This window comes from Coregonus lavaretus, assembly GCF_964263955.1.
Source record: "Coregonus lavaretus genome assembly, chromosome: 15".
Classification (NCBI taxonomy): Eukaryota; Metazoa; Chordata; class Actinopteri; order Salmoniformes; family Salmonidae; genus Coregonus; species Coregonus lavaretus.
The window spans coordinates 1383008-1408458 of record NC_140002.1 but is presented as its reverse complement, the minus strand read 5'-3'; the positions used below and the strand labels follow the sequence as shown (position 1 = coordinate 1408458).

Genomic DNA, 25451 nt, shown 5'->3' with positions numbered 1-25451 from the left:
CTCTAACCCCCCTCTGTCCTCCTCTAACCCCTCTCTGTCCTCCTCTAACCCCCCTCTGTCCTCCTCTAACCCCCCTCTGTCCTCCTCTAACCCCCCTCTGTCCTCCTCTTACCCCCCTCTGTCCTCCTCTTACCCCCCTCTGTCCTCCTCTAACTCCCCTCTGGCCTCCTCTAACCCCCCTCTGTCCTCCTCTAACCCCCCTCTGGCCTCCTCTAACCCCCCTCTGTCCTCCTCTAACCCCGCTCTGTCCTCCTCTAACCCCCCTCTGTCCTCCTCTAACCCCCCTCTGTCCTCCTCTAACCCCGCTCTGTCCTCCTCTAACCCCCCTCTGTCCTCCTCTAACCCCCCTCTGTCCTCCTCTTACCCCCCTCTGTCCTCCTCTAACCCCGCTCTGTCCTCCTCTAACCCCCCTCTGTCCTCCTCTAACCCCCCTCTGTCCTCCTCTAACTCCCCTCTGGCCTCCTCTAACTCCCCTCTGGCCTCCTCTAACCCCCCTCTGTCCTCCTCTAACCCCCCTCTGTCCTCCTCTAACCCCGCTCTGTCCTCCTCTATCCCCGCTCTGTCCTCCTCTAACACCGCTCTGTCCTCCTCTAACCCCCCTCTGTCCTCCTCTAACCCCTCTCTGTCCTCCTCTAACCCCCCTCTGTCCTCCTCTTACCCCCCTCTAACCCCCCTCTGTCCTCCTCTAACCCCCCCCTGTCCTCCTCTAACCCCCCTCTGTCCTCCTCTAACCCCCCTCTGTCCTCCTCTAACCCTGCTCTGTCCTCCTCTAACCCCCCTCTGTCCTCCTCTAACCCCGCTCTGTCCTCCTCTAACCCCCCTCTGTCCTCCTCTAACCCCCCTCTGTCCTCCTCTAACCCCTCTCTGTCCTCCTCTAACCCCCCTCTGTCCTCCTCTAACCCCCCTCTGTCCTCCTCTAACCCCCCTCTGTCCTCCTCTTACCCCCCTCTGTCCTCCTCTAACCCCGCTCTGTCCTCCTCTATCCCCCCTCTGTCCTCCTATAACCCCCCTCTGTCCTCCTCTAACCCCCCTCTGTCCTCCTCTAACCCCCCTCTGTCCTCCTCTAACCCCCCTCTGTCCTCCTCTAACCCCCCTCTGTCCTCCTCTAACCCCCCTCTGTCCTCCTCTATCCCCCCTCTGTCCTCCTCTAACCCCCCTCTGTCCTCCTCTAACCCCCCTCTGTCCTCCTCTAACCCCCCTCTGTCCTCCTCTAACCCCGCTCTGTCCTCCTCTAACACCGCTCTGTCCTCCTCTAACCCCCCTCTGTCCTCCTCTAACCCCTCTCTGTCCTCCTCTAACCCCCCTCTGTCCTCCTCTTACCCCCCTCTAACCCCCCTCTGTCCTCCTCTAACCCCCCCCTGTCCTCCTCTAACCCCCCTCTGTCCTCCTCTAACCCCCCTCTGTCCTCCTCTAACCCTGCTCTGTCCTCCTCTAACCCCCCTCTGTCCTCCTCTAACCCCGCTCTGTCCTCCTCTAACCCCCCTCTGTCCTCCTCTAACCCCCCTCTGTCCTCCTCTAACCCCTCTCTGTCCTCCTCTAACCCCCCTCTGTCCTCCTCTAACCCCCCTCTGTCCTCCTCTAACCCCCCTCTGTCCTCCTCTTACCCCCCTCTGTCCTCCTCTAACCCCGCTCTGTCCTCCTCTATCCCCCCTCTGTCCTCCTATAACCCCCCTCTGTCCTCCTCTATCCCCCCTCTGTCCTCCTCTAACCCCCCTCTGTCCTCCTCTAACCCCCCTCTGTCCTCCTCTAACCCCCCTCTGTCCTCCTCTAACCCCCCTCTGTCCTCCTCTATCCCCCCTCTGTCCTCCTCTAACCCCCCTCTGTCCTCCTCTATCCCCCCTCTGTCCTCCTCTAACCCCCCTCTGTCCTCCTCTAACCCCCCTCTGTCCTCCTCTACCCCCCCCCCCCCCCCCTCTCTCTCCTCTCTCCTCCCCCACAGGGTGAGACCCCTCTCCACACGGCGTGTCGCTGTGGTCTGGCGAGTCTGACGGCAGAGCTGCTCCAGCAGGGGGCTAACCCTAACCTGCAGACCCAGAAGGCCCTCCCCGACGAGGCCCAGGGGGTGTCCCTGCAGAGCCCCCTCCACATGGCCATCATACACAACCACCCCGACGTGGTGTCAGTCATCCTGGAGCAGAAAGGTGGGTTAGTTGGTCAGCATCTCCGTGTTAATTAGACCAGGGGATGGATGGATGGATGGATGGATGAATGAACATGATTGATCCCCGGAGGGAAATTGGATTTGTTACCTGCATACTGACAATGTAATTTCCTGGTGTTTCCAGCCAATGCTCTTCATGCCACCAACAACCTGCAGATCATCCCAGATTTCAGCCTCCTAGACTCCATGGACCAGACGGTGTTGGGTCTAGCCCTCTGGACAGGTAGCTGGCTTCACCAACGTTAACAACAACAACAACAACACTACACTCATATCAGATAGGTATCTACTAGATACGTCAGTGTGAAAGATCTGGCTGGTGCTCTATCACTTGACATGCTTTAAAACATGCCTTGTCGTGAAAGGGCTCACACCACCTCCTCCTCCTCCTCCAATCTGGCATGGCATGGATAGCCAGCCAAACAGAGGAGGTATGTGCAGCCAAAGGTTTTCTAGTCATGATAGTCCCAACTCAGTGCCATGTATTTAGTAGAAATTGAAAATAATTATATGGCTCTGGTCCAACCTAAAACGTAGTCCATAGACGTAGTCCACACTGAATTCTAGCAGAAGCTCCAATTCCAAGCTTTGCCTGTGCTTTGCCCCTAAACCCACTCCTCTTGGATCGATCCAAATACACAACAAATCAACAGTGAAGAGGCGCAAGCGTCTGAATTTTGAATAGGATTTTTAAAAAGGTAGTTTGGTCTCACTGGATCCACTGCATTTACAGTCTGCCCGTGTCTCCCGTCTGTCCCTCAGGTATGCACACCATAGCAGCCCAACTCCTGGGCTCTGGGGCGTCCATCAACAACACCATGTCCAACGGTCAGACCCTGCTCCACATGGCCATCCACAGACAGGACAGCAAGAGTGCCCTGTTCCTCCTGGAACACCAGGCTGACATCAACGTCAGGTAGGAACACAATAAGCCACAGATCAGAAGCTTCATAAACCAGCAGATGCATTTCTCAATTATTTTATTTTTTCCCTCGAGGGGAATTTTAATTTGGCATCCGTTTTAAAAGTCAGACGGCGTATCGGACATAAACAACAGAGGAGTCTCTGAATTATACAATCATGCGGATGTGTACAGTAGCAGTGATTTTTCTGCCGTTGTAGTCCTTGGTCGGGCCACCTAAGTGTTATTTCGGGTTACCTAAGTCCAAACTTCTTTGGGACAATTTTTCGGGATGGAAAAAAAAAGCTTTCAGTGCGAACTTAAATTACTAAAACGAGAGATGTAGAAAAGATAATGGACCTATATATTTTTATAATGTCATCTTTGATAACTAACAATCACCTAAATAAAAGCTAGACAGTCAGGGAGAATTGAAAATACCCAAAACAATGTATTTAGCAGTGTGTTTGTTATTATGTTTGAGCAAAAGAACACAGCATTAGCCATGGCAAACGGCAACATTTTCTCTCAGCTGCATGGCAAAATGTGTTCATTGCCAAGGCCACCAATTAAGTCCTTTTTTGGTCCAGAAAAAACCCTGCGGTAGCACAAGTCATAGGTGAATATGACCTGATATGACCTGTAGTTTTACACATTGGATAAATATCACTGTGAGGTGTATAAAACCACCATGTCTCGCTCCCTGCAGGACCCAGGAGGGAGAGACGGCGCTGCAGCTGGCCATCAGTAATCAGCTTCCCCTGGTGGTGGACGCCATCTGCACTCGGGGGGCGGACATGTCCGTGGTGGACAAGAGGGGACACCCCCCTCTGTGGCTGGCCCTGGAGAACGGCCTAGAGGACATCGCCTCCACACTGGTGAGACCTGAGGGGGGGGGGGGGGGGGGAGTGGAAGGGTGGTGGAGGTTGTGGTAATGAGAGCCCACAGATGAATGTAAATAAGTGACCATGGAATGCTATGATAGTTGTTTGTGAGAGTCTCGACTCATTAAGCAAGTCAGGAGTCGGGTCGGGTTTGACTGGGAATATGCTGTCTGCTTGTCCCTGCTACTGTAGGTCCGACACGGTTGTGATGCCACCAGTTGGAGCCCAGGTCCCTCAGGCTGTCAGCAGACCCTCCTCCACAGGGCTGTGGACGAGAACAACGAGGTCACTGCCTGCTTCCTCATCCGCAGGTCCGTCTGATCACACTCATCCCTCTTTATCAAATTAACATATTTGTATAATGGACAGTGTCGCCGACGCGCCTCACTTTCTAATGCACTCAACCCTCAACAACGGGTAGCTGCGCTCATCCCTTGCCATGGACTCACTGCAAATTATACTAATCCCTCTTTATAGCAAATGAATAAACAGCCTTAAATAGGGAGTGAGAGAGTCACGACGGCCTGCCCTTCTAATGCCCTCATCCTCAATGGGCTAACAGCTCAATGATCATAATCCTCACAGCTCTTTTATGACGTGGCGTGTTCACTGTGCTGAAACTACCTTTGGCACCAGTATATTGGGTTAATATTTCCTAAGTCACTGGTTGTTTGGTTGGTTTTACTGTTTAGCAGAGCCTGGGTCTGGTTGATAATCAAGCTCAGATGTTGTTTTGCTGCTAATTCAAACAGTTTTTTTTTACTTTCACTCAGTCATCTATAGAGTTTTGCCAACTTTTCCACTAGCCGCCCGCCATGTTAGCATCTTTTTAGCGTTCCATTTAACCATTCTTTATTTATAGAGTTAAGATTGATCATTCTCCAGATTCCAGTTGAGTTTAATCTAGTTCAGGAATCCATCTTGGTTTAATCTAGTTCAGGAATCCATCTTGGTTTAATCTGGTTCAGGAATCCATCTTGGTTTAATCTGGTTCAGGAATCCATCTTGGTTTAATCTGGTTCAGGAATCCATTTTGGTTCGGAAAGAGTCAGCAAGAGGAAGGTGGTCCCATGTGGCTCAGTTGGTAGAGCATGGCGCTTGCAACACCAGGGTTGTGGGTTTGATTCCCATGGGGGACCAGTACAAAAAAGGGGGGTAGTACGTAAATGTATGCACTCTGGATAAGAGCGTCTGCTAAATGACTAAAATGTATGACCTCGCTACTGTAAGTCACTCTGGATAAGAGCTTCTGCTAAATGACAATAATGTACAGTACCAGTCAAACGTTTGGACACACCTACTCATTCAAGGGTTTGTCTTTATTTTTACTATTTTCTACATTGTAGAATAAAAGTGAAGACATCAAAACTATGAAATAACACATATGGAATCATGTAGTAACCAAAAAAGTGTTAAACAAATGAAAACTTATTTTAGATTCTTCAAAGTAGCCACCCTTTGCCTCTGACAGCTTTGCACACTCTTGGCATTCTCTCAACCAGTTTCATGAGGAATGCTTTTCCAACAGTCTTGAAGGAGTTCCCACATACGCTGAGCACTTGTTGGCTGCTTTTCCTTCACTCTGCGGTCCAACTCATTCCAAACCATCTCAGTTGGGTTGAGGTCGGGTGATTGTGGAGGCCAGGTCATCTAATGCAGCACTCCATCACTCTCCTTCTTGGTCAAATAGCCCTTACACAGCCTGGAGGTGTGTTGGGTCATTGTCCTGTTGAAAAACAAATGATAGTCCCACTAAGCGCAAACCAGATGGGATGACGTATCGCTGCAGAATGGTGTGGGAGCCATGCTGGTTAAGTGTGCCTTGAATTCTAAATAAATCACAGACAGTGTCACCAGCAAAGCACCCCCACACTATCACACCTCTTCCTCCATGCTTCACAGTGGGAACCACACATGCGGAGATCATCTGTTCACCTACTCTGCGTCTCACAAAGACACGGCAGTTGGAACCAAAACTCTCAAATTTGGACTCATCAGACCAAAGGACAGATTTCCACCGGTCTAATGTCCATTGCTCGTGTTTCTTGGCCCAAGCAAGTCTCTTCTTCTTATTGGTGTCCTTTAGTAGTGGTTTATTTGCAGCAATTCAAACATGAAGGCCTGATTCACGCAGTCTCCTCTGAACAGTTGATGTTGAGATGTGTCTGTTACTTCAACTCTGTGAAGCATTTATTTGGGCTGCAATTTCTGAGGCTGGTAACTCTATTGAACTTATCCTCTGCAGCAGAGTTAACTCTGGGTCTTCCTTTCCTGTGGCGGTCCTCATGAGAGCCAGTTTCATCATAGCGCTTGATGGTTTTTGCGACTGCACTTGAAGAAACTTTCAAAGTTCTTGAAATGTTCCGTATTGACTGACCTTCATGTCTTAAAGTAATGATGGACTGCCGTTTCTCTTTGCTAATTTGAGCTGTTCTTGCCATAATATGGACTTGGTCTTTTACCAAATAGGGCTATCTTCTGTCTACCCCCCCACCTTGTCACAACACAACTGATTGGCTCAAACGCATTAAGAAGGAAAGAATTTCCACAAATTACTTTTAACAAGGCACACCTGTTAATTGAAATGCATTCCAGGTGACTACCTCATGAAGCTGGTTGAGAGAATGCAAAGAGTGTGCAAAGGATTTGTTTAACACTTTTTTTTTGGCTACTACATAATTCCATATGTGTTATTTCATAGTTGTGATGTCTTCATTATTATTCTACAATGTAGAAAATAGTAAAAATAAAATCCCTTGAATGAGTAGGTGTTCTAAAACTTTTGACTGGTACTGTAAATGGAAGTGGTTTCATGGTTATTCAGTGTGATCCGTGCCTGATGACTATGTAAACCAAACTCATTCAATGGAGGGCCTAGTGTCTGCAGGCTTTTGGTTTTTCCTTTAAATTAAGACCTAGACAACCAGGTGAAGGGAGTTCCTTACTAATCAGTGACCTTAATTATCAATGAAGTCCACGGGAGGAGCGAAAACCCACAGACACTCGGCCCTCCGGGGAATGAATTTGACACGTGGTGTAAACAGAGCCAATAGAAGCTGTCCCAGTCCACACAGAGCTGTCCCAGTCCACACAGAGCTGTCCCAGTCCACACAGAGCTGTCCCAGTCCACACAGAGCTGTCCCAGTCCACACTGAGCTGTCCCAGTCCACACTGAGCTGTCCCAGTCCACACAGAGCTGTCCCAGTCCACAGGCTTACTGTAGCTCAGTAGTTACCTCAGGTGATCTCAGTGTTGTCAACAGAGCCACTGTATCATTCAACTAGGTCAGGGGTGACTGGGTCTTTCTAATGTTGGTTTAACAGAGGAATGGAAGGCTAAAGACACTTAGCGCTTTGACATGGTGTTTTATTGTCAAATATATATCAAATAGTGATCTACAGTGTTTTCAATAATGATTTAGGTTCTAGTCAAGTATATGCTGTATCATGTTTCCTCTGCTGTATCATGTTTCCTCTGCTGTATCATGTTTCCTCTGCTGTATCATGTTTCCTCTGCTGTATCATGTTTCCTCTGCTGTATCATGTTTCCTCTGCTGTATCATGTTTCCTCTGCTGTATCATGTTTCCTCTGCTGTATCATGTTTCCTCTGCTGTATCATGTTTCCTCTGCTGTATCATGTTTCCTCTGCTGTAACCTCTTGGCATAGCGCTAGCTGATATGTCAGTCTAACCCTCTGTCTCTCCTCTGTAGTGGTTGTGATGTGAACAGCCCGCGGCGTCCTGGTCCTAGCGGAGAGGGCGGTGAGGAGGCCAGGGACGGACAGTCACCCCTCCACCTGGCAGCCAGCTGGGGGTTGGAGGAGGTGGTGCAGTGTCTTCTGGAGTTTGGGGCCAACGTCAACACACAGGTACATCTCGCTTGCTTGCTTACTTACTTAGGCCTTTTAGTCCTCCTGGACATTACTCCTCCTGGACATTATTCCTCCTGGACATTACTCCTCCTGGGCCATCTACAACAGCTTTTCGGCATATCCAGTCTCACTGACTAATGTCACTCCACAGGTCAGTCTCACCAGACAGTCACTCCTCTAAGCACAGTCATCTCACACGTCTCCCTGTGATAGATTCCTCCACTTAGAGTTGTGATATAGAAGCATGATTCATTGGTGAGCGAGGAGCATCTCGTGTCTCCTATCCAAGCTCTGGACTTCCGTCTCGCTTCCGCATTGTCTCCGTGCTGTTGTTGCTGTGCTGTTTGTTGCTACTTGGCTACCTGCCAAACTATTCACGTTTTACTTTTAATAAACGTTTAATCAATCTCTGTGTTCAACAAATTTACCAACTTTTTAGTTTTGTCCTCACTCATCTTTTTTCGTTAAACTTTTTCACCCCGGACGTTTATCCCGAGACAGAAGAGTCATTTTCCTGTGCGTTTTAGCTGCCAACTTTAAGTTATTTTCCTTTTTTCCATCGCAACTTTTTTCCCTTATTCAACTTTTTCACTCCGGACGCTTTACCTGGACGTGGTTCATCAACATCTTCAACATCTTCAACAGCCGAAGCTAAGTAGTAACATTAACATGATGTCTTCTAATTGCAGTCGCTGTACTCATAATATACAGGAGAATTCTCGCCTTACGGCGAGAATAGCTGTGCTACAAGCCCAGCTTCAGACGCAATCGTTAGGCAAGGGCAATATCAGTGTAGGAAAGGAAGAAACAGCGTCTGTGCCACCAGTAAGTACAGACAGTAACGTTAGTATAAATCCCCCCGCACAGTCCCCGCAGCCGGACAACTTTCTCATGGCTTCTGGAGGGAAATACTGTTGGAATGCTCAACCGGTGTCGCTCATTCAGCCGACAGAAACCTTCAACCGGTTTTCCCCATTATGTAGCGAGTCGGAGTCTGAGTCTGAGTCTTCTCTAGTCTCTACTCCTCCCGTTACGGGGTCTGAGACTCCGAAGGCTCCCACCATTAGCTCTGACAAATTGAAAACCCTAGTCATTGGCGACTCCATTACCCGCAGTATTAGACTTAAAACGAATCACCCAGCGATCATACACTGTTTACCAGGGGGCAGGGCTACCGACGTTAAGGCTAATCTAAAGATGGTGCTGGCTAAAGCTAAAACTGGCGAGTGTAGAGAGTATAGAGATATTGTTATCCACGTCGGCACCAACGATGTTAGGATGAAACAGTCAGAGGTCACCAAGTGCAACATAGCTTCAGCGTGTAAATCAGCTAGAAAGATGTGTCGGCATCGAGTAATTGTCTCTGGCCCCCTCCCAGTTAGGGGAAGTGACGAGCTCTACAGCAGAGTCTCAGCACTTAATCGCTGGTTGAAAACTGTTTTCTGCCCCTCCCAAAAGATAACATTTGTGGATAATTGGCCCTCTTTCTGGGACTCACCCACAAACAGGATCAAGCCTGACCTGCTGAGGAGTGACGGACTCCATCCTAGCTGGAGGGGTGCTCTCCTCTTATCTACCAACATAGATAGGGCTCTAACTCCTCTAGCCCCACAGTGAAATAGGGTGCAGGCCAGGCAGCAGGCTGTTAGCCAACCTGCCAGCTTAGTGGAGTCTGCCAATAGCACAGTCAGTGTAGTCAGCTCAGCCATACCCATTGAGACTGTGTCTGTGCCTCGACCTAGGTTGGGCAAAACTAAACATGGCGGTGTTCACCCTAGCAATCTTATTAGGATAAAGACCTCCTCCATTCCTGCCATTATTGAAAGAGATTGTGATACCTCACATCTCAAAATAGGGTTACTTAATGTTAGATCCCTCACTTCAAAGGCAGTCATAGTCAATGAACTAATCACTGATCATAATCTTGATGTGATTGGCCTGACTGAAACATGGCTTAAGCCTGATGAATTTGCTGTGTTAAATGAGGCCTCACCTCCTGGTTACACTAGTGACCATATTCCCCGTGCATCCCGCAAAGGCGGAGGTGTTGCTAACATTTACGATAGCAAATTTCAATTTACAAAAAAAAAAATGGCGTTTTCATCTTTTGAGCTTCTAGTCATGAAATCTATGCAGCCTACTCAATCACTTTTTATAGCTACTGTTTACAGGCCTCCTGGGCCATATACAGCGTTCCTCTCTGAGTTTCCTGAATTCCTATCAGACCTTGTAGTCATAGCAGATCATATTCTAATTTTTGGTGATTTTAATATTCACATGGAGAAGTCCACAGACCCACTCCAAAAGTCTTTCGGAGCCATTATCGACTCAGTGGGTTTTGTCCAACATGTCTCTGGACCTACTCACTGCCACAGTCATACTCTGGACCTAGTTTTGTCCCATGGAATAAATGTTGTAGATCTTAATGTTTTTCCACAAAATCCTGGACTATCGGACCACCATTTTATTACGTTTGCAATCGCAACAAATAATCTGCTCAGACCCCAACCAAGGAGCATCAAAAGTCGTGCTATAAATTCTCAGACAACACAAAAATTCATTGATGCCCTTCCAGACTCCTTCTGCCTACCCAAGGACGTCAGAGGACAAAAATCAGTTAACCACTTAACTGAGGAACTCAATTTAACCTTGCGCAATACCCTAGATGCAGTTGCACCCCTAAAAACGAAAAACATTTGTCATAAGAAACTAGCTCCCTGGTATACAGAAAATACCCGAGCTTTGAAGCAAGCTTCCAGGAAATTGGAACGGAAATGGCGCCACACCAAACTGGAAGTCTTCCGACTAGCTTGGAAAGACAGTACCGTGCAGTACCGAAGAGCCCTCACTGCTGCTCGATCATCCTACTTTTCCAACTTAATCGAGGAAAATAAGAACAATCCAAAATTTCTTTTTGATACTGTTGCAAAGCTAACTAAAAAGCAGCATTCCCCAAGAGAGGATGGCTTTCACTTCAGCAGTGATAAATTCATGAACTTCTTTGAGGAAAAGATCATGACCATTAGAAAGCAAATTACGGACTCCTCTTTGAATCTGCGTATTCCTCCAGGGCTTAGCTGTCCTGGATCTGCACAGCTCTGCGAGGGCCTGGGATCGGGAGAGACACTTAAGTGTTTTAGTACTATATCTCTTGACACAATGATGAAAATAATCATGGCCTCTAAACCTTCAAGCTGCATACTGGATCCTATTCCTACTAAACTGCTGAAGGAGCTGCTTCCTGTGCTTGGCCCTCCTATGTTGAACATAATAAACAGCTCTCTATCCACCGGATGTGTACCAAACTCACTAAAAGTGGCAGTGATAAAGCCTCTCTTGAAAAAGCCAAACCTTGACCCGGAAAATATAAAAAACTATCGGCCTATATCGAATCTTCCATTCCTCTCAAAAATTTTAGAAAAAGCTGTTGCGCAGCAACTCACTGCCTTTCTGAAGACAAACAATGTATACGAAATGTTTCAGTCTGGTTTTAGACCCCATCATAGCACTGAGACTGCACTTGTGAAGGTGGTAAATGACCTTTTAATGGCGTCAGACCGAGGCTCTGCATCTGTCCTCGTGCTACTAGACCTTAGTGCTGCCTTTGACACCATCGATCACCACATTCTTTTGGAGAGACTGGAAACCCAAATTGGTCTACACGGACAAGTTCTGGCCTGGTTTAGATCCTACCTGTCGGAAAGATATCAGTTTGTCTCTGTGAATGGTCTGTCCTCCGACAAATCAACTGTACATTTCGGTGTTCCTCAAGGTTCCGTTTTAGGACCACTATTGTTTTCACTATATATTTTACCTCTTGGGGATGTTATTCGAAAACATAATGTTAACTTTCACTGCTATGCGGATGACACACAGCTGTACATTTCAATGAAGCATGGTGAAGCCCCAAAATTGCCCTCGCTAGAAGCCTGTGTTTCAGACATAAGGAAGTGGATGGCTGAAAACTTTTTACTTTTAAACTCGGACAAAACAGAGATGCTTGTTCTAGGTCCCAAGAAACAAAGAGATCTTCTGTTAAATCTGACAATTCATCTTGATGGTTGTAAAGTCGTCTCAAATAAAACTGTGAAGGACCTAGGCGTTACTCTTGACCCTGATCTCTCTTTTGACGAACATATCAAGACTGTTTCAAGGACAGCTTTTTTCCATCTACGTAACATTGCAAAAATCAGAAATTTTCTGTCCAAAAATGATGCAGAAAAATTAATCCATGCATTTGTTACTTCTAGGTTAGACTACTGCAATGCTCTATTTTCCGGCTACCCGGATAAAGCACTAAATAAACTTCAGTTAGTGCTAAATACGGCTGCTAGAATCCTGACTAGAACCAAGAAATTTGATCATATTACTCCAGTGCTAGCTTCCCTACACTGGCTTCCTGTTAAGGCAAGGGCTGATTTCAAGGTTTTACTGTTAACCTATAAAGCGTTACATGGGCTTGCTCCTACCTATCTTTCCGAGTTGGTCCTGCCGTACATACCAATACGTACGCTACGGTCACAAGACGCAGGCCTCCTAATTGTCCCTAGAATTTCTAAGCAAACAGCGGGAGGCAGGGCTTTCTCCTATAGATCTCCATTTTTATGGAACAGTCTGCCTACCCATGTGAGAGACGCAGACTCAGTCTCAACCTTTAAGTCTTTACTGAAGACTTATCTCTTCAGTAGGTCATATGATTGAGTGTAGTCTGGCCCAGGAGTGTGAAGGTGAACGGAAAGGCTGGAGCAACGAACAGCCCTTGCTGTCTCTGCCGGGCCGGTTCCCCTCTCCACTGGGGTTCTCTGCCTCTAACCCTGTTGCAGGGGCTGAGTCACTGGCTTGCTGGTGCTCTTTCATGCCGTCCGTGGGAGGGGTGCGTCACTTGAGTGGGTTGAGTTACTGACGTGATCTTCCTGTCTGGGTTGGCGCCCCCCCCCCTTGGTTTGTGCTGTGGTGGAGACCTCTGTGGGCTATACTCGGCCTTGTCTCAGGATTGTAAGTTGGTGGTTGGGGATATCCCTCTAGTGGTGCGGGGGCTGTGCTTTGGCGGAGTGGGTGGGGTTATATCCTTCCTGTTTGGCCCTGTCCGGGGGTTTCTTCGGATGGGGCCACAGTGTCTCCGGACCGCTCCTGTCTCAGCCTCCAGTATTTATGCTGCAGTAGTTTATGTGTCGGGGGGCTGGGGTTAGTTGGTTATACCTGGAGTACTTCTCCTGTCTTATCCAGTGTCCTGTGTGAATTTAAGTATGCTCTCTCTAATTCTCTCGTTCTCTCTTTCTCTCCGAGAACCTGAGCCCTAGGACCATACGTCAGGACTACCGGGCATGATGACACCTTGCTGTCCCCAGTCCGCCTGGCCTTGCTGCTATTCCAGTTTCAACTGTTCTGCCTGCGGCTACGAAACCCCTACCTGTCCCAGACCTGCTGTTTTCAACTCTTAATGATCGGCTATGAAAAGCCAACTGAGAGACCTGAGCCCTAGGACCATACGTCGGGACTACCGGCCGTGGTGACTCCTTGCTGTCCCCAGTCCGCCTGGCCTTGCTGCTATTCCAGTTTAAACTGTTCTGCCTGCGGTTATGGAACCCCTACCTGTCCCAGACCTGCTGTTTTCAAACTCTTAATGATCGGCTATGAAAAGCCAACTGAGATTTATTCCTGATTATTATTTGACCATGCTTGTCACTTATGAACATTTTTGAACATCTTGGCATGGTTCTGTTATAATCTCCACCCGGCACAGCCAGAAGAGGACTGGCCACCCCTCATAGCCTGGTTCCTCTCTAGGTTTCTTCCTAGGTTTTCGCCTTTCTAGGGAGTTTTTCCTAGCCACCGTGCTTCTACACCTGCATTACTAGCTGTTTGGGGTTTTAGGCTGGGTTTCTGTACAGCACTTCGAGATATTAGCTGATGTAAGAAGGGCTATATAAAATAAAATTGATTGATTGATTCATTGTGGCTAATATAAGCTGTGTAACCCAGGACGCCGAGGGCCGAGCTCCAATCCACGTTGCCATTAGCAACCAGCACAGCGTCATCATCCAGCTGCTCATCTCCCACCCGGACATCCGTCTGAACGTACGTGACCGCCAGGGCATGACCCCCTTTGCCTGTGCCATGACCCACAAGAACAACAAGGCTGCAGAAGCCATCCTCAAGAGAGAGCCTGGGGCTGCCGAACAGGTGAGAGAGACCCCCCCCCCCCCCCCACACACACACACACACACACACACACACACACACACACACACACACACACACACACACACTGTTTATACAATCCAAGTCTTCTCCCCAATCCTTCCCTCTCTTTTTCTCCTCTCAGGTGGACAACAAAGGGCGTAACTTCCTGCATGTGGCGGTGCAGAACTCTGACATCGAGAGTGTTCTGTTCCTGATCAGTGTCCAGGCCAACGTGAACTCCCGGGTGCAGGACGCTGCCAAGCAGACCCCTCTACACCTGGCTGTTCAGGCTGGCTCCGAAATTATCGTCCGTAACCTGGTAATGACACTCTGCCTCCTCATCGGTGACTGGGTCACACTAGTGCTGGGGGGCGGGACCAGGGACCTCACAATACCATATTATTACCGTACATAGGTGCCGATACGATGCGTGTTGCGATCCGGTAGTGCCGTTTTATTGCGGTCCGATGTTCCGAACATATTTCTCACTATATGTCTGCTGCAGAGGGACATGAGAGAGCATGGGGAAATTAGTTTTGATCAATCATAGAACTAAAAGTACTGAAAACATGTTGGCTCACTATTTTAAAAAGAAGATGGAGTTTTGGTGAAGGTACAGCCGACTAGCGCTAGCTAACGCTACCAAGCAACAAAAAACGATAATTGTAGTCAAAAGTATTGATTTTATATAATATTATCCCAAATAATATTGCAATATGTAACTATCGATTTTTCACCCGTAACACTGTTCTAGTGCTGGCTGTTATTCTGTCTGGATAGCTGAGTGTCTGTGGACTTGAACAAACCTAATGCAGTGGTAGATTTTGGGTGCTCTCGCGTGTGGCGTTATAGCTCTGTGAGTGCCAGAAATATTTTGTGTTATTATCACAGCGGGAATCATGGGTGGCGCAATAGGTGGCGATGGGGCGAAAGGGTTGTTTTTATGAAAAAAAAATGTTTGTAGGTATAACGAGGGCTTGACCACTCACTGGCCAATCAACGTGCTCCATGGCTTAATACCGCGTGTGGTGGTCTCAAGTTGTGTAGGCTTTTGCATCGTCTTGGCGCCAGCCGAAAATAGAGCGCCGAGTGTCTGCCTGGGACAGGGCTCTCCAACCCTGTTCCTGGAGAGATACCCTCCTGTAAGTTTTCGCTCCAACCCCAGTTGTAACTAACCTTGGTTCAGTTTATCAACCAGCTAATTATTAGAATCAGGTGTGCTAGATTAGGGTTGGAGTGGAAAACCTACAGGACGGTAGGTCTCCAGGAACAGGGTTTGGGCAGTCCTGCTCTAGGACTTCCATCTTAATTGCAGCCGCGGTGTGCAGATGGTCAGATGGTGAAGCGTTTAACATGACTGGAACCACATTTAATTAAGCTCTTATGAGATACGCAACTCGACTGTGAAAGAGACGACCTGGAACGCAACGTGTGTCTGTGTGTGTGACTGGTGTGTGACTGGTGTCTGACTGGTGTATGTCCACTGCAGCTGCTGGCCGGGGCCAAAGTGAATGAGCTGACCAAACACAGACAGACCGCTCTCCACTTGGCGACCCAGCAGGACCTGGCTACTATCTGCTCTGTGCTGCTGGAGAACGGAGTGGACTTCACCGCTGTGGACGAGAATGGCAACAACGGTACAGGGCCCGGTTTCCCAAAAGCATCTTATGGCTAAGTTCATCGTTAGAACCTTCGTAGGAGCGTCATTAAATCTCAGAGCTGTTTCCCAAAACCATCGTTATTAACGTTGCACTTACAATGATTCCTTACTACTGCCTGTCCTCAACTCTGCTGCACTATTACACCCTGCTGAAAAAACCATTCCTTATTTATCAGTTCAGCACCCCTAATGTGTTGTTTATGGTACTTGCCTGACCAAAAAGAGAGAGCCTTTTTAACTCGGGTGTACTTGTACATCAAGCTGCCTCGTGCTACAGAAACAGGAGATGGGCTCCTGCCCCCTTTGGGCCGTTCTGGTTTACTTACTGACTTTCTAAACTCATTTCTACAGTTCTTTTATCTCTCATCTTTTTCTCTGTTTTTCTCACGGTTTTGTCTTGTTCTGTCCGTCCTCAGCCCTGCACCTGGCCGTAATGCTGGGTCGCCTTAATAATGTGCGAGCCCTTCTCACAGAGTCCAACATCGACGCTGAGGCCTTCAATCTCCGGTACGCTCCTGTTCTCACCTGTTCATAACTTCAGCCATGGTTCTTCTCTTAATGGTCATTACACAGGTTCATTGTGTTTTATTCACTGAACACTTGTCTGTTTTGTAGGGGCCAGTCACCGATGCACGTCCTGGGGCAATATGGGAAAGAGAATGCGGCGGCCATCTTTGAGCTTTTCTTGGAGTGTATGCCTGAGTACCCTCTGGACAAAGCGGACAATGAAGGGAACACAGGTAGGAAGGAGAGCAGGGTTCTGGGAACACAGGTAGGAAGGAGAGCAGGGTTCTGGGAACACAGGTAGGAAGGAGAGCAGGGTTCTGGGAACACAGGTAGGAAGGAGAGCAGGGTGCTGGGAACACAGGTAGGAAGGAGAGCAGGGTGCTGGGAACACAGGTAGGAAGGAGAGCAGGGTTCTGGGAACACAGGTAGGAAGGAGAGCAGGGTTCTGGGAACACAGGTAGGAAGGAGAGCAGGGTGCTGGGAACACAGGTAGGAAGGAGAGCAGGGTGCTGGGAACACACAGTTAGGAAGGAGAGCAGGGTTCTGGGAACACAGGTAGGAAGGAGAGCAGGGTTCTGGGAACACAGGTAGGAAGGAGAGCAGGGTGCTGGGAACACAGGTAGGAAGGAGAGCAGGGTGCTGGGAACACAGGTAGGAAGGAGAGCAGGGTTCTGCTTCAATCTCTATCTGACTGATTGGATCAAGGCCCCTTTGGGTTTAGTGTTTCTGATTGGATCAAGGCCCTTTGGATTTAGTGTTTCTGATTGGATCAAGGCTCTTTGGGTTTAGTGTTTCTGATTGGATCAAGGCCCTTTGGGTTCAGTGTTTCTGATTGGATCAAGGCCCTTTTGGATTTAGTGTTTCTGTCCTGACTAACAGCTTGCTTAGTTAGTCTCAAATGTCTGACTCGTATAAGCCATTATAATGATATTTATTTATTTACCCATAGCGCATTCTTTTGCAATAACAACCTGAAATAAATAAATAAATATACAGTGAGGGGAAAAAAGTATTTGATCACCTGCTGATTTTGTACGTTTGCCCATTGACAAAGACATGATCAGTCTATAATTTTAATGGTAGGTTTATTTGAACAGTGAGAGACAGAATAACAACAAAGAAATCCAGAAAAACGCATGTCAAAAATATTATGAAATTATTTGCATTTTAATGAGGGAAATAGTATTTGACCCCTCTGCAAAACATGACTTAGTACTTATAATATAATAATATGCCATTTAGCAGACGCTTTTATCCAAAGCGACTTACAGTCATGCTTGCATACATACTTGGTGGCAAAACCCTTGTTGGCAATCACAGAGGTCAGACGTTTCTTGTAGTTGGCCACCAGGTTTGCACACATCTCAGGAGGGATTTTGTTCCACTCCTCTTTGCAGATCTTCTCCAAGTCATTAAGGTTTCGAGGCTGACGTTTGGCAACTCGAACCTTCAGCACCCTCCACAGATTTTCTATGGGATTAAGGTCTGGAGACTGGCTAGGCCACTCCAGGACCTTAATGTGCGTCTTCTTGAGCCACTCCTTTGTTGCCTTGGCCGTGTGTTTTGGGTCATTGTCATGCTGGAATACCCATCCACGACCCATTTTCAATGCCCTGGCTGAGGGAAGGAGGTTCTCACCCAAGATTTGACGGTACATGGCCCCGTCCATCGTCCCTTTGATGCGGTGAAGTTGTCCTGTCCCCTTAGCAGTAAAACACCCCCAAAGCATAATGTTTCCACCTCCATGTTTGACAGTGGGGATGGTGTTCTTGGGGTCATAGGCAGCATTCCTCCTCCTCCAAACACGGCGAGTTGAGTTGATGCCAAAGAGCTCCATTTTGGTCTCATCTGACCACAACACTTTCACCCAGTTCTCCTCTGAATCATTCAGATGTTCATTGGAAAACTTCAGACGGGCCTGTATATGTGCTTTCTTGAGCAGGGGGACCTTGCGGGCGCTGCAGGATTTCAGTCCTTCACGGCGTAGTGTGTTACCAATTGTTTTCTTGGTGACTATGGTCCCAGCTGCCTTGAGATCATTGACAAGATCCTCCCGTGTAGTTCTGGGCTGAAGTGAGATCTTGCATGGAGCTCCAGGCCGAGGGAGATTGACAGTTCTTTTGTGTTTCTTCCATTTGCGAATAATCGCACCAACTGTTGTCACCTTCTCACCAAGCTGTTTGGCGATGGTCTTGTAGCCCATTCCAGCCTTGTGTAGGTCTACAATCTTGTCCCTGACATCCTTGGAGAGCTCTTTGGTCTTGGCCATGGTGGAGAGTTTGGAATCTGATTGATTGATTGCTTCTGCGGACAGGTGTCTTTTATACAGGTAACAAGCTGAGATTAGGAGCACTCCCTTTAAGAGTACCTGTATAAAAGACACCTGGGAGTCAGAAATCTTTCTGATTGAGAGGGGGTCAAATACTTATTTCCCTCATTAAAATGCAAATCAATGTATAAAATTTTTGACATGCGTTTTTCTGGATTTTTTTGCTGTTATTCTGTCTCTCACTGTTCAAATAAACCTACCATTAAAATTATAGACTGATCATTTCTTTGTCAGTGGGCAAATGTACAAAAATCAGCAGGGGATCAAATACCTTTTTCCCTCACTGTATACTAAATGAAAGGAACCAAGTGTTATATGTTCTAGAGAATAACGTCAATCATTTTTTTTGCTCCTCAGTTCTGTTGCTGGCCTACGTGAAGGGCAACGCTAACCTGTGTCGTGCCGTCGTGAGGTCTGGGGCTCGAATGGGCCTCAACAACAACCAGGGAATCAACATCTTCAACTACCAAGTAGCCACCAAGCAGCTGCTCTTCCGCCTTCTAGGTTAGACGCTCGGTCCTGATGTACACCTGGAATACATCTGCTGTTGGTGTTACGTACAGTAGTTCATAGAGTGCAGTACATAAGCATACAGTACATAGTTTACATTAGTCCACCTGCTTTGACATATCAGTTAGGCATAGAGAAGAGTTTGTTTTTGGATCCTTGGAATAATCATGATTATTGACGCTCGGTTGAGTAGGTATTTTTTAAGAGGAATGGGAGCCATTCTCACTATGTGTTTTGTGTGTTTTTAGATATGTTGTCCAAAGAGCCCCCGTGGTGTGATGGATCAAACTGTTATGAATGTGCTACCAAGTTTGGAGTCACCACAAGGAAACATCACTGGTAAGTACTGGAAATACAGTTTCTTAATAAAGACTGCTTTAGTCCTTCAAGTGAAGTGAAATTGGAAAGTATGTCCTGTTGTTTTTGACAAGTTATAATATCAGACCTTACTCACCAAACGTTCTCTCCCCCTCTTTCTCGCCCTTCTCCCTGGCCCCCTCTGCTTCTTCCTCCCTCTTCCCCCCCCTCTTCTCCTACCTTCTCTCCCCCTTCCTCCCTCGTCTCCCCCAAGCCGTCACTGCGGCCGCTTGCTCTGCCACAAGTGTTCTATAAAGGAGATCCCCATCATTAAGTTTGACCTGAACAAGCCTGTGAGGGTCTGTGAGGTGTGCTTTGACGTGCTGACTCTGGGTGGGGTGTCCTAATGCAGCGGACAGCCTGCTCCTCTATCCTCTCCTTCCACCCCTCCATCTTCCCACCACCCTGACACCATAGGCTGGGCAACAACAGGAGATCGGGCGACACGGAAGGGCCAGCCAGGGCTAGTTATTGGACAGATACAGACAGACCACAACTTCTGTACTATTCATTCCAGTCTATCACATGTTAACTAATGTTCCAACAGGGACTTATGAAGTAGAATTTATACATGTTTTTTTGATCAAATTAATAATGTGAAAATTGGATGAAATGAAAGTAGCTTGATGGCTCAATGACTCCTGGACTGGGCTGGTTGGGGAGAGGGAGATGTTAATCATATTGTCATGATTTGACCCTGATATCATTCATCAGGTGTTTGAAGGAGTCATGAGAGTCATTGATGAACATGTGATGGTGTCAGATTGAATCAGGTGAACGTGATGTGTCAGATTGAATCATGAGAATCAGTGAACGTGATGTGTCAGATTGAATCAGTGATGAACATGTGATGGTGTCAGATTGAGTCAGTGATGAACATGTGATGGTGTCAGATTGAGTCAGTGATGAACATGTGATGGTGTCAGATCCCTGTTGAGAGCAGAAGAACCGACAGAGAGTGTGTCTCACTGGTCTACTCATCAAATGAATCCATCACTGCACTGTGCTGCTGAGACAGAAAACAGCAGCAGAGCATGCTGCTCTCTAAGACCTGCCCTGCGTTTCAATCATCTGTCCCGAAATGTGCACTTGTTCACTTCCCTTCATGGATGTAAAAGAAAAGGACTGCTATAAGAAATGTAATTTAGCTCTCTTTTGTCTTTACCTTTGACTGTGTGGCTGGTTCTATAAGAACCAGAGACCGGTTGGTTGGATGTTAAGGGAACACAGTTGAGTTACTATTTTTCATACACAAAAAAAAAGAAATCTATTTGAATTGATTATTCAATGATGAAATCATTGGATTTAATGATTCAAATTTTCATAACACTAATTGGGTTAAAAATATTGCTGAATTAACTCTTACTGCTTAAAATAAAAGTGCGATTTATATTCACATGATTGAAACGTAACTGCATAAAACAACCTCCATAAGCTTTTCTAGATCACATGGGTCAAAAGATGTATAACCCGAAATGGGACTAGGCACTCAACTATCAAGTGTGGTCAATGTATTTTCTATCAGAACTGGAAAGGGTGAGAACCTTTTTACCATTGAGGTTTTGTTAGTCCCAAATGCAAAATAATCCTCGCTATGAAATTGTATTTATAGTAAAATACCTATTATGTCTATGCATGCCATTTAATTTGTAGCCTATCATTTTTTAAAATCATATAATCATTGTGAAATATGTCTATGTTCCCCAGACCACCAAAGTGTACATTCCATTTAATCTGGGTCTTTAGTAAGGTCTTCTTGTTGGGGGGGTTGTTATTATATGTAACATGCTCCAATTGGTATTGCCTCAAGTCAAGTGTTGTCTTGACCTACCAGGCCGGTTTCCCAGACCCAAATTAAGATAAGTCCTGGACTAAAAAGCACTTTCAATGAAAATGTTCAAGCCTTTAGTCCAGAAATAGGTTTATTAATCTGTGTCCAGGAAACCAGCCTGTATGTTTTAATGCGTCTGGATTTCAAAGCCTAACAGGTGCACTTTTATCAAGATTTACATGACATTTCTGACATAAGGGGAGAGAATGTGAGAGGAGTTGGTGGTGGCCATTGGCCCACTATAAGCATTGTTAAATTGTACAGAATTGTATAATATTTTTTGACCACTACAACTGTTTTGTACTTGAATGCAGTTTGTGCTTCTTCTTTTATTTTTTTGTCATTGTGACAAAACTGAAATATTTTATGAACATTGTGTTGTATCTGTATGCTCAGATATCTAGCCTGTCACTTCCTTGTGTGAAAGGGATGACCTTTGACTTTTCATCAAGTTAATCAAAATAACAGGATCTTGTTTTTCGCTCTGTACTTTTCAAACAAAAAAAAACGAACTTATTTCCAAGACCAACTTCATGGCACACGTTAACTCCTGTCCATCCTTCTGGTGTTCACAACTTCATATCCCATCTGACAATTACCAATTGTTGACAATTACCAAACACGTATGAAACATCCATTTATTTGTCCATCTAGTCTATGTACAGATATAGTATTCAACAGAAACAATTCCCTATTCCTAATTATTAGGATGTCCAGTATTTGGCCATTAGCACTCGCAATTAGTTGGCATACTGCATATTAATTACACTGAACTTAAATGTACATGCATAAAGAACTCAACAGAAACAAATCAACTTAGAAAATAACCAAACTGGCATTATCAAATAGAATAACTGGCTGAGTCGGACCCCTTGGGAAGTCCCTGAGATTTAAATAACAGTATATAGGCCATTTTATAGTCCTTGTGTGAGGGGGCCCAGCCTTCCCCCTGAGTCCTCTACTCTCTGACAGGACATGACTCAGCGTGAGGGGGGCAGCCCTCGTACTCCTGAATGTTGGGGTTTTCCACTGTGGAGGAGTTCTGGACACACACACAGCGAGAGCGGCCAGAACCAGGAGAGAACAGTTTCCTAGGTACGCCGGCCCAGTCTCTCTGCACTCCACCACTAAGGAGAGAAAAGAACAACAGTCAAATCAGAGGTTCACACTTAGTTCATTCCCTAATAATACTTCCAGAGCCATAGACATGATCTCTGTAATGCAATGTTTACCAAACTCGGTCCTCGGGACCCCAAAGGGGTGCACGTTTTGGTTTTTGCCCTAACTACACAGCTTGTTCAAATGATCAAAGCTTGATGATTAGTTGAATCAACTGTGTAGTGCTAGGGCAAAAACCAAAACGTGCATCCCTTGTGGTCCAGAGGACCGAGTTTGGGAAACACGGCGTATAATGGCTGTGAATGTTCTCTCCAGTCTGTTTGATAGCAGGCAACATGTTATTTACAAGTTAGCACCCCCTAGTGTATGATATTCTTCAGCATGGGAAAGTTTGGACCCGCACACATTGCTCCACCACCACATAGGCTAGTAAATACAATGGCCCTGTTCGAGAGCATCAAATCCGTGGTGCATTGTGGATAAATTGTGACTGATCTACAAATAATGAGTAGTTACACATGATGCAAGGTGATTTGTAGAGTCGGCAGTCGCCTGCCCCGTCGGCTGCAATGTCGAAGAAGCCCAATGTTTCTCTGTGTCCCCATGATGGCAGTACCTCTTGGTGGCGCACCAGACCCGTCCTCCCCTGGCAGCGCTCCACTCCGAGTTGCAGGCTGGGAGGTGTTGCTTCTCAGCCTGGGCTTGGTCCTTGAGTCTCTGCCCCTCCTCCAGGGCCCCCTCCACCTGTAGCAGGGCCTCTGTGGGCTCTCCTCTCTCACTGTAGAACCGACCCACCAGTCTGCCTGCAGCGTAGCACATACAGGGGGACTTTAATGTCACACTAATGGTCTTGCCTTCATTTTTCTGTCAATGGCCTGCTAGCCCCCCTACCTCTACGGAAGCACAGTTCCCGCTCAGCCCAGCCAAAGCTATTCGCTGCTCTGGCACGCCAACGGTGGAATAAGCTCCCTCACGACGCCAGGACAGCGGAGTCACTGACCACCTTCCAGAGACACTTGAAACCCTACCTCTAAGGAATACCTGGAATAGTATAAAAGTAATCCTTCTACACCCTCCCCATAAAAAAAAGTGGTTGTCCCACTGGCTATCATAAGTTGAATGTACCAATTTGTAAGTCGGTCCGGATGAGAGCGTCTGCTAAATGACGTAAATGTAAATTGATTCTCTGTATATGCCTGTCCTGTCCTGTGGGCTAACATATGGGCATGCATAGTTTTCCCATTCTGAGAAATTATGTATTTAAAGGCTTAGTCTGCGAGGGACTTTATAAAAAAATGTATAATGTATTTTCACATGTATGATGTATTGAACTGGTATTGGGTGCAAACGTTAATTGATCAAATGGACCACGGACCCTCACAAAGATAACCCTGGCCTGGCATACAGTCATTGGGCTCATTTGAGTGGTAAAGCGAAATTAACCGACTGTAGACAAAAGTGGAGGAGTGAAGTCGGGGAGGTACACTTTGGAAGGCTTGACAAAAGTGATCCGCTCGAATGCGCCCATTGTATGATTACCCACCTACAGGCGTGTAGTCCTTGTGATAGAAGGTCAGCCAGTCATAGAGGACCATCACCTGAGCAGGTGACAGACTGGACACGTCATCAGTCAGACCGGTATCTGTGAAGTCCCCAGTGACAAAGGCCAGAGATGCGTCTTTTCCTTAACAGGGGGGAATGGAGGGAATAGAAAGCAGCATCAAATGCATTCATAAATCTGACAAAATCTGTGTCTCTTATTTTGAAGTGTACGGAATTTTATATAATCTACAGGCATGTTCACAATCAATAGCCCCGCTGTTAAGGCCCTAGGCAAATTTAATTTTAAAAAATCACCTGCAAAGAAATGATAACCACCACCAGGTCCATAGTGCTTCAACCCCTTTTCTACATCGAACACCTGTCCTAAAATGGCCAGGTAAAGGCCCTTGCTGTCCTCCTCTCCGCTGTACAGCGATAACTCATCTTTGGTTATGAGCCGCGCAGGTGGCACTGTCGATGGAGGAGGTGCATCGCCAGTAATGTGGGCCCAGTCCTGACGCAGTATTAGTATTGCCACTAATACAAAAATAAACGAAATTATAAACCCTAGCATTATGTCTAAGGCTTCGCGGCTATTCCTTGTCATGTGCGGTTACATTTTGTCAATGAATGAAGAGTATCGCCGATTCTGTTTTGTTTTTCCGGGTGTGCGTTTCATCCACAGCGCATGCTCACATCACTGCACATTTACAAACTTCTTCTTCTTCTGTATTTTTTTTAAAGATGGTGGTTGGCAACCAAAATGCGCATTACCGCCACAAACTGGACTGGAGTGTAAATCCAATTAACCTGCCAACTAACCCTTCACATATTAAAAAATACAAAACAAAATAAAACCCACCACCCTATTCCACTACTTTGACCCTCTCTGAGCCTACACAAGGCCAACAGCCTAGGAGGACGGGACACTACCATTCAACACTCCCTATAACTCCCTAAATCTCGTAAACCCAAGTACTTCTCTGCAGCTGCCCCCACAACACCTATCTTCTGTGATTTACGTTCCATTTCTGCGGTACAGTTGATAACCATGGCAATGAATGCTAAAAAGCCAACCTTACAGTAGCACATTTCATTCATAGGCCTATCACTCTGTACTGGCAAAGGTCTACTATTCACACTTCTGATCCCCAGCAACATGGCACCTGGCACCTGGCCCCTGGCATCTGGCATCTGGCACCTGGCCCCTGTCCCCTGGCACCTGGCACTTGGCCCCTGACCCCTGGCACTTGGTCCCTGGCACCTGGCCCCTGGCCCCTGACCCCAGGCACTTGGCCCCTGGGTCCTGGCAGTTACACTACTATTATCTCTCTAGCTTGATGGTGGAGAGACAGGAAGGGAGGGGTGGGAGGTGTAGAGAATGAAAGAGAGGTAGATTGGATGAAAAGAGAGAGGGTGAAAGTGGGAAAGAGGGGAAGAGAGAGGGGGAGAAAGTGGGAGAGAGAGGAAGAGAGAAAGGGGAAAGAGAGGGATGAAGAAAGAGAAAGTACCTGAAACCTTGGATGGGTGGCCACCTGAAACATTGGTGGGTGGCCACCTGAAACCTTGGATGGGTGCCCACCTGAAACATTGGTG

At 46.9% G+C, this 25451-nt stretch overlaps 2 protein-coding genes across 3 annotated transcripts in view; one reads left to right on the top strand and one right to left on the bottom strand.

The window, feature by feature from the left end:
- Window positions 1-21721, top strand: part of LOC311142344 (rabankyrin-5-like) — a 35929-nt gene extending 14208 nt beyond the window's left edge. For both annotated transcript variants that reach the window (XM_084177974.1, XM_084177973.1), the window contains exons 12-25: window positions 1940-2141; window positions 2286-2384; window positions 2924-3077; window positions 3772-3940; window positions 4139-4257; window positions 7658-7814; window positions 13800-14000; window positions 14143-14319; window positions 15490-15637; window positions 16077-16167; window positions 16276-16400; window positions 18854-19000; window positions 19255-19345; window positions 19578-21721. In XM_084177974.1, the coding sequence (XP_084034100.1) occupies window positions 1940-2141; window positions 2286-2384; window positions 2924-3077; window positions 3772-3940; window positions 4139-4257; window positions 7658-7814; window positions 13800-14000; window positions 14143-14319; window positions 15490-15637; window positions 16077-16167; window positions 16276-16400; window positions 18854-19000; window positions 19255-19345; window positions 19578-19710 (2013 nt within the window). In that variant the 3' untranslated portion in view covers window positions 19711-21721. The remainder of the gene's footprint in view (window positions 1-1939; window positions 2142-2285; window positions 2385-2923; window positions 3078-3771; window positions 3941-4138; window positions 4258-7657; window positions 7815-13799; window positions 14001-14142; window positions 14320-15489; window positions 15638-16076; window positions 16168-16275; window positions 16401-18853; window positions 19001-19254; window positions 19346-19577) is intronic.
- A 93-nt stretch (window positions 21722-21814) lies between these two features.
- On the bottom strand, window positions 21815-24567 carry cyb5d2 (cytochrome b5 domain containing 2). The gene is made up of 4 exons (XM_084177976.1): window positions 24171-24567; window positions 23857-23997; window positions 22930-23116; window positions 21815-22321 (listed from the first exon to the last, which is right to left on the bottom strand). Exons 1-4 carry the CDS (start codon window positions 24460-24462, stop codon window positions 22153-22155), a joined length of 789 nt encoding a protein of 262 aa, XP_084034102.1. The 5' UTR covers window positions 24463-24567; the 3' UTR covers window positions 21815-22152.
- Window positions 24568-25451: the final 884 nt, after the last annotated feature.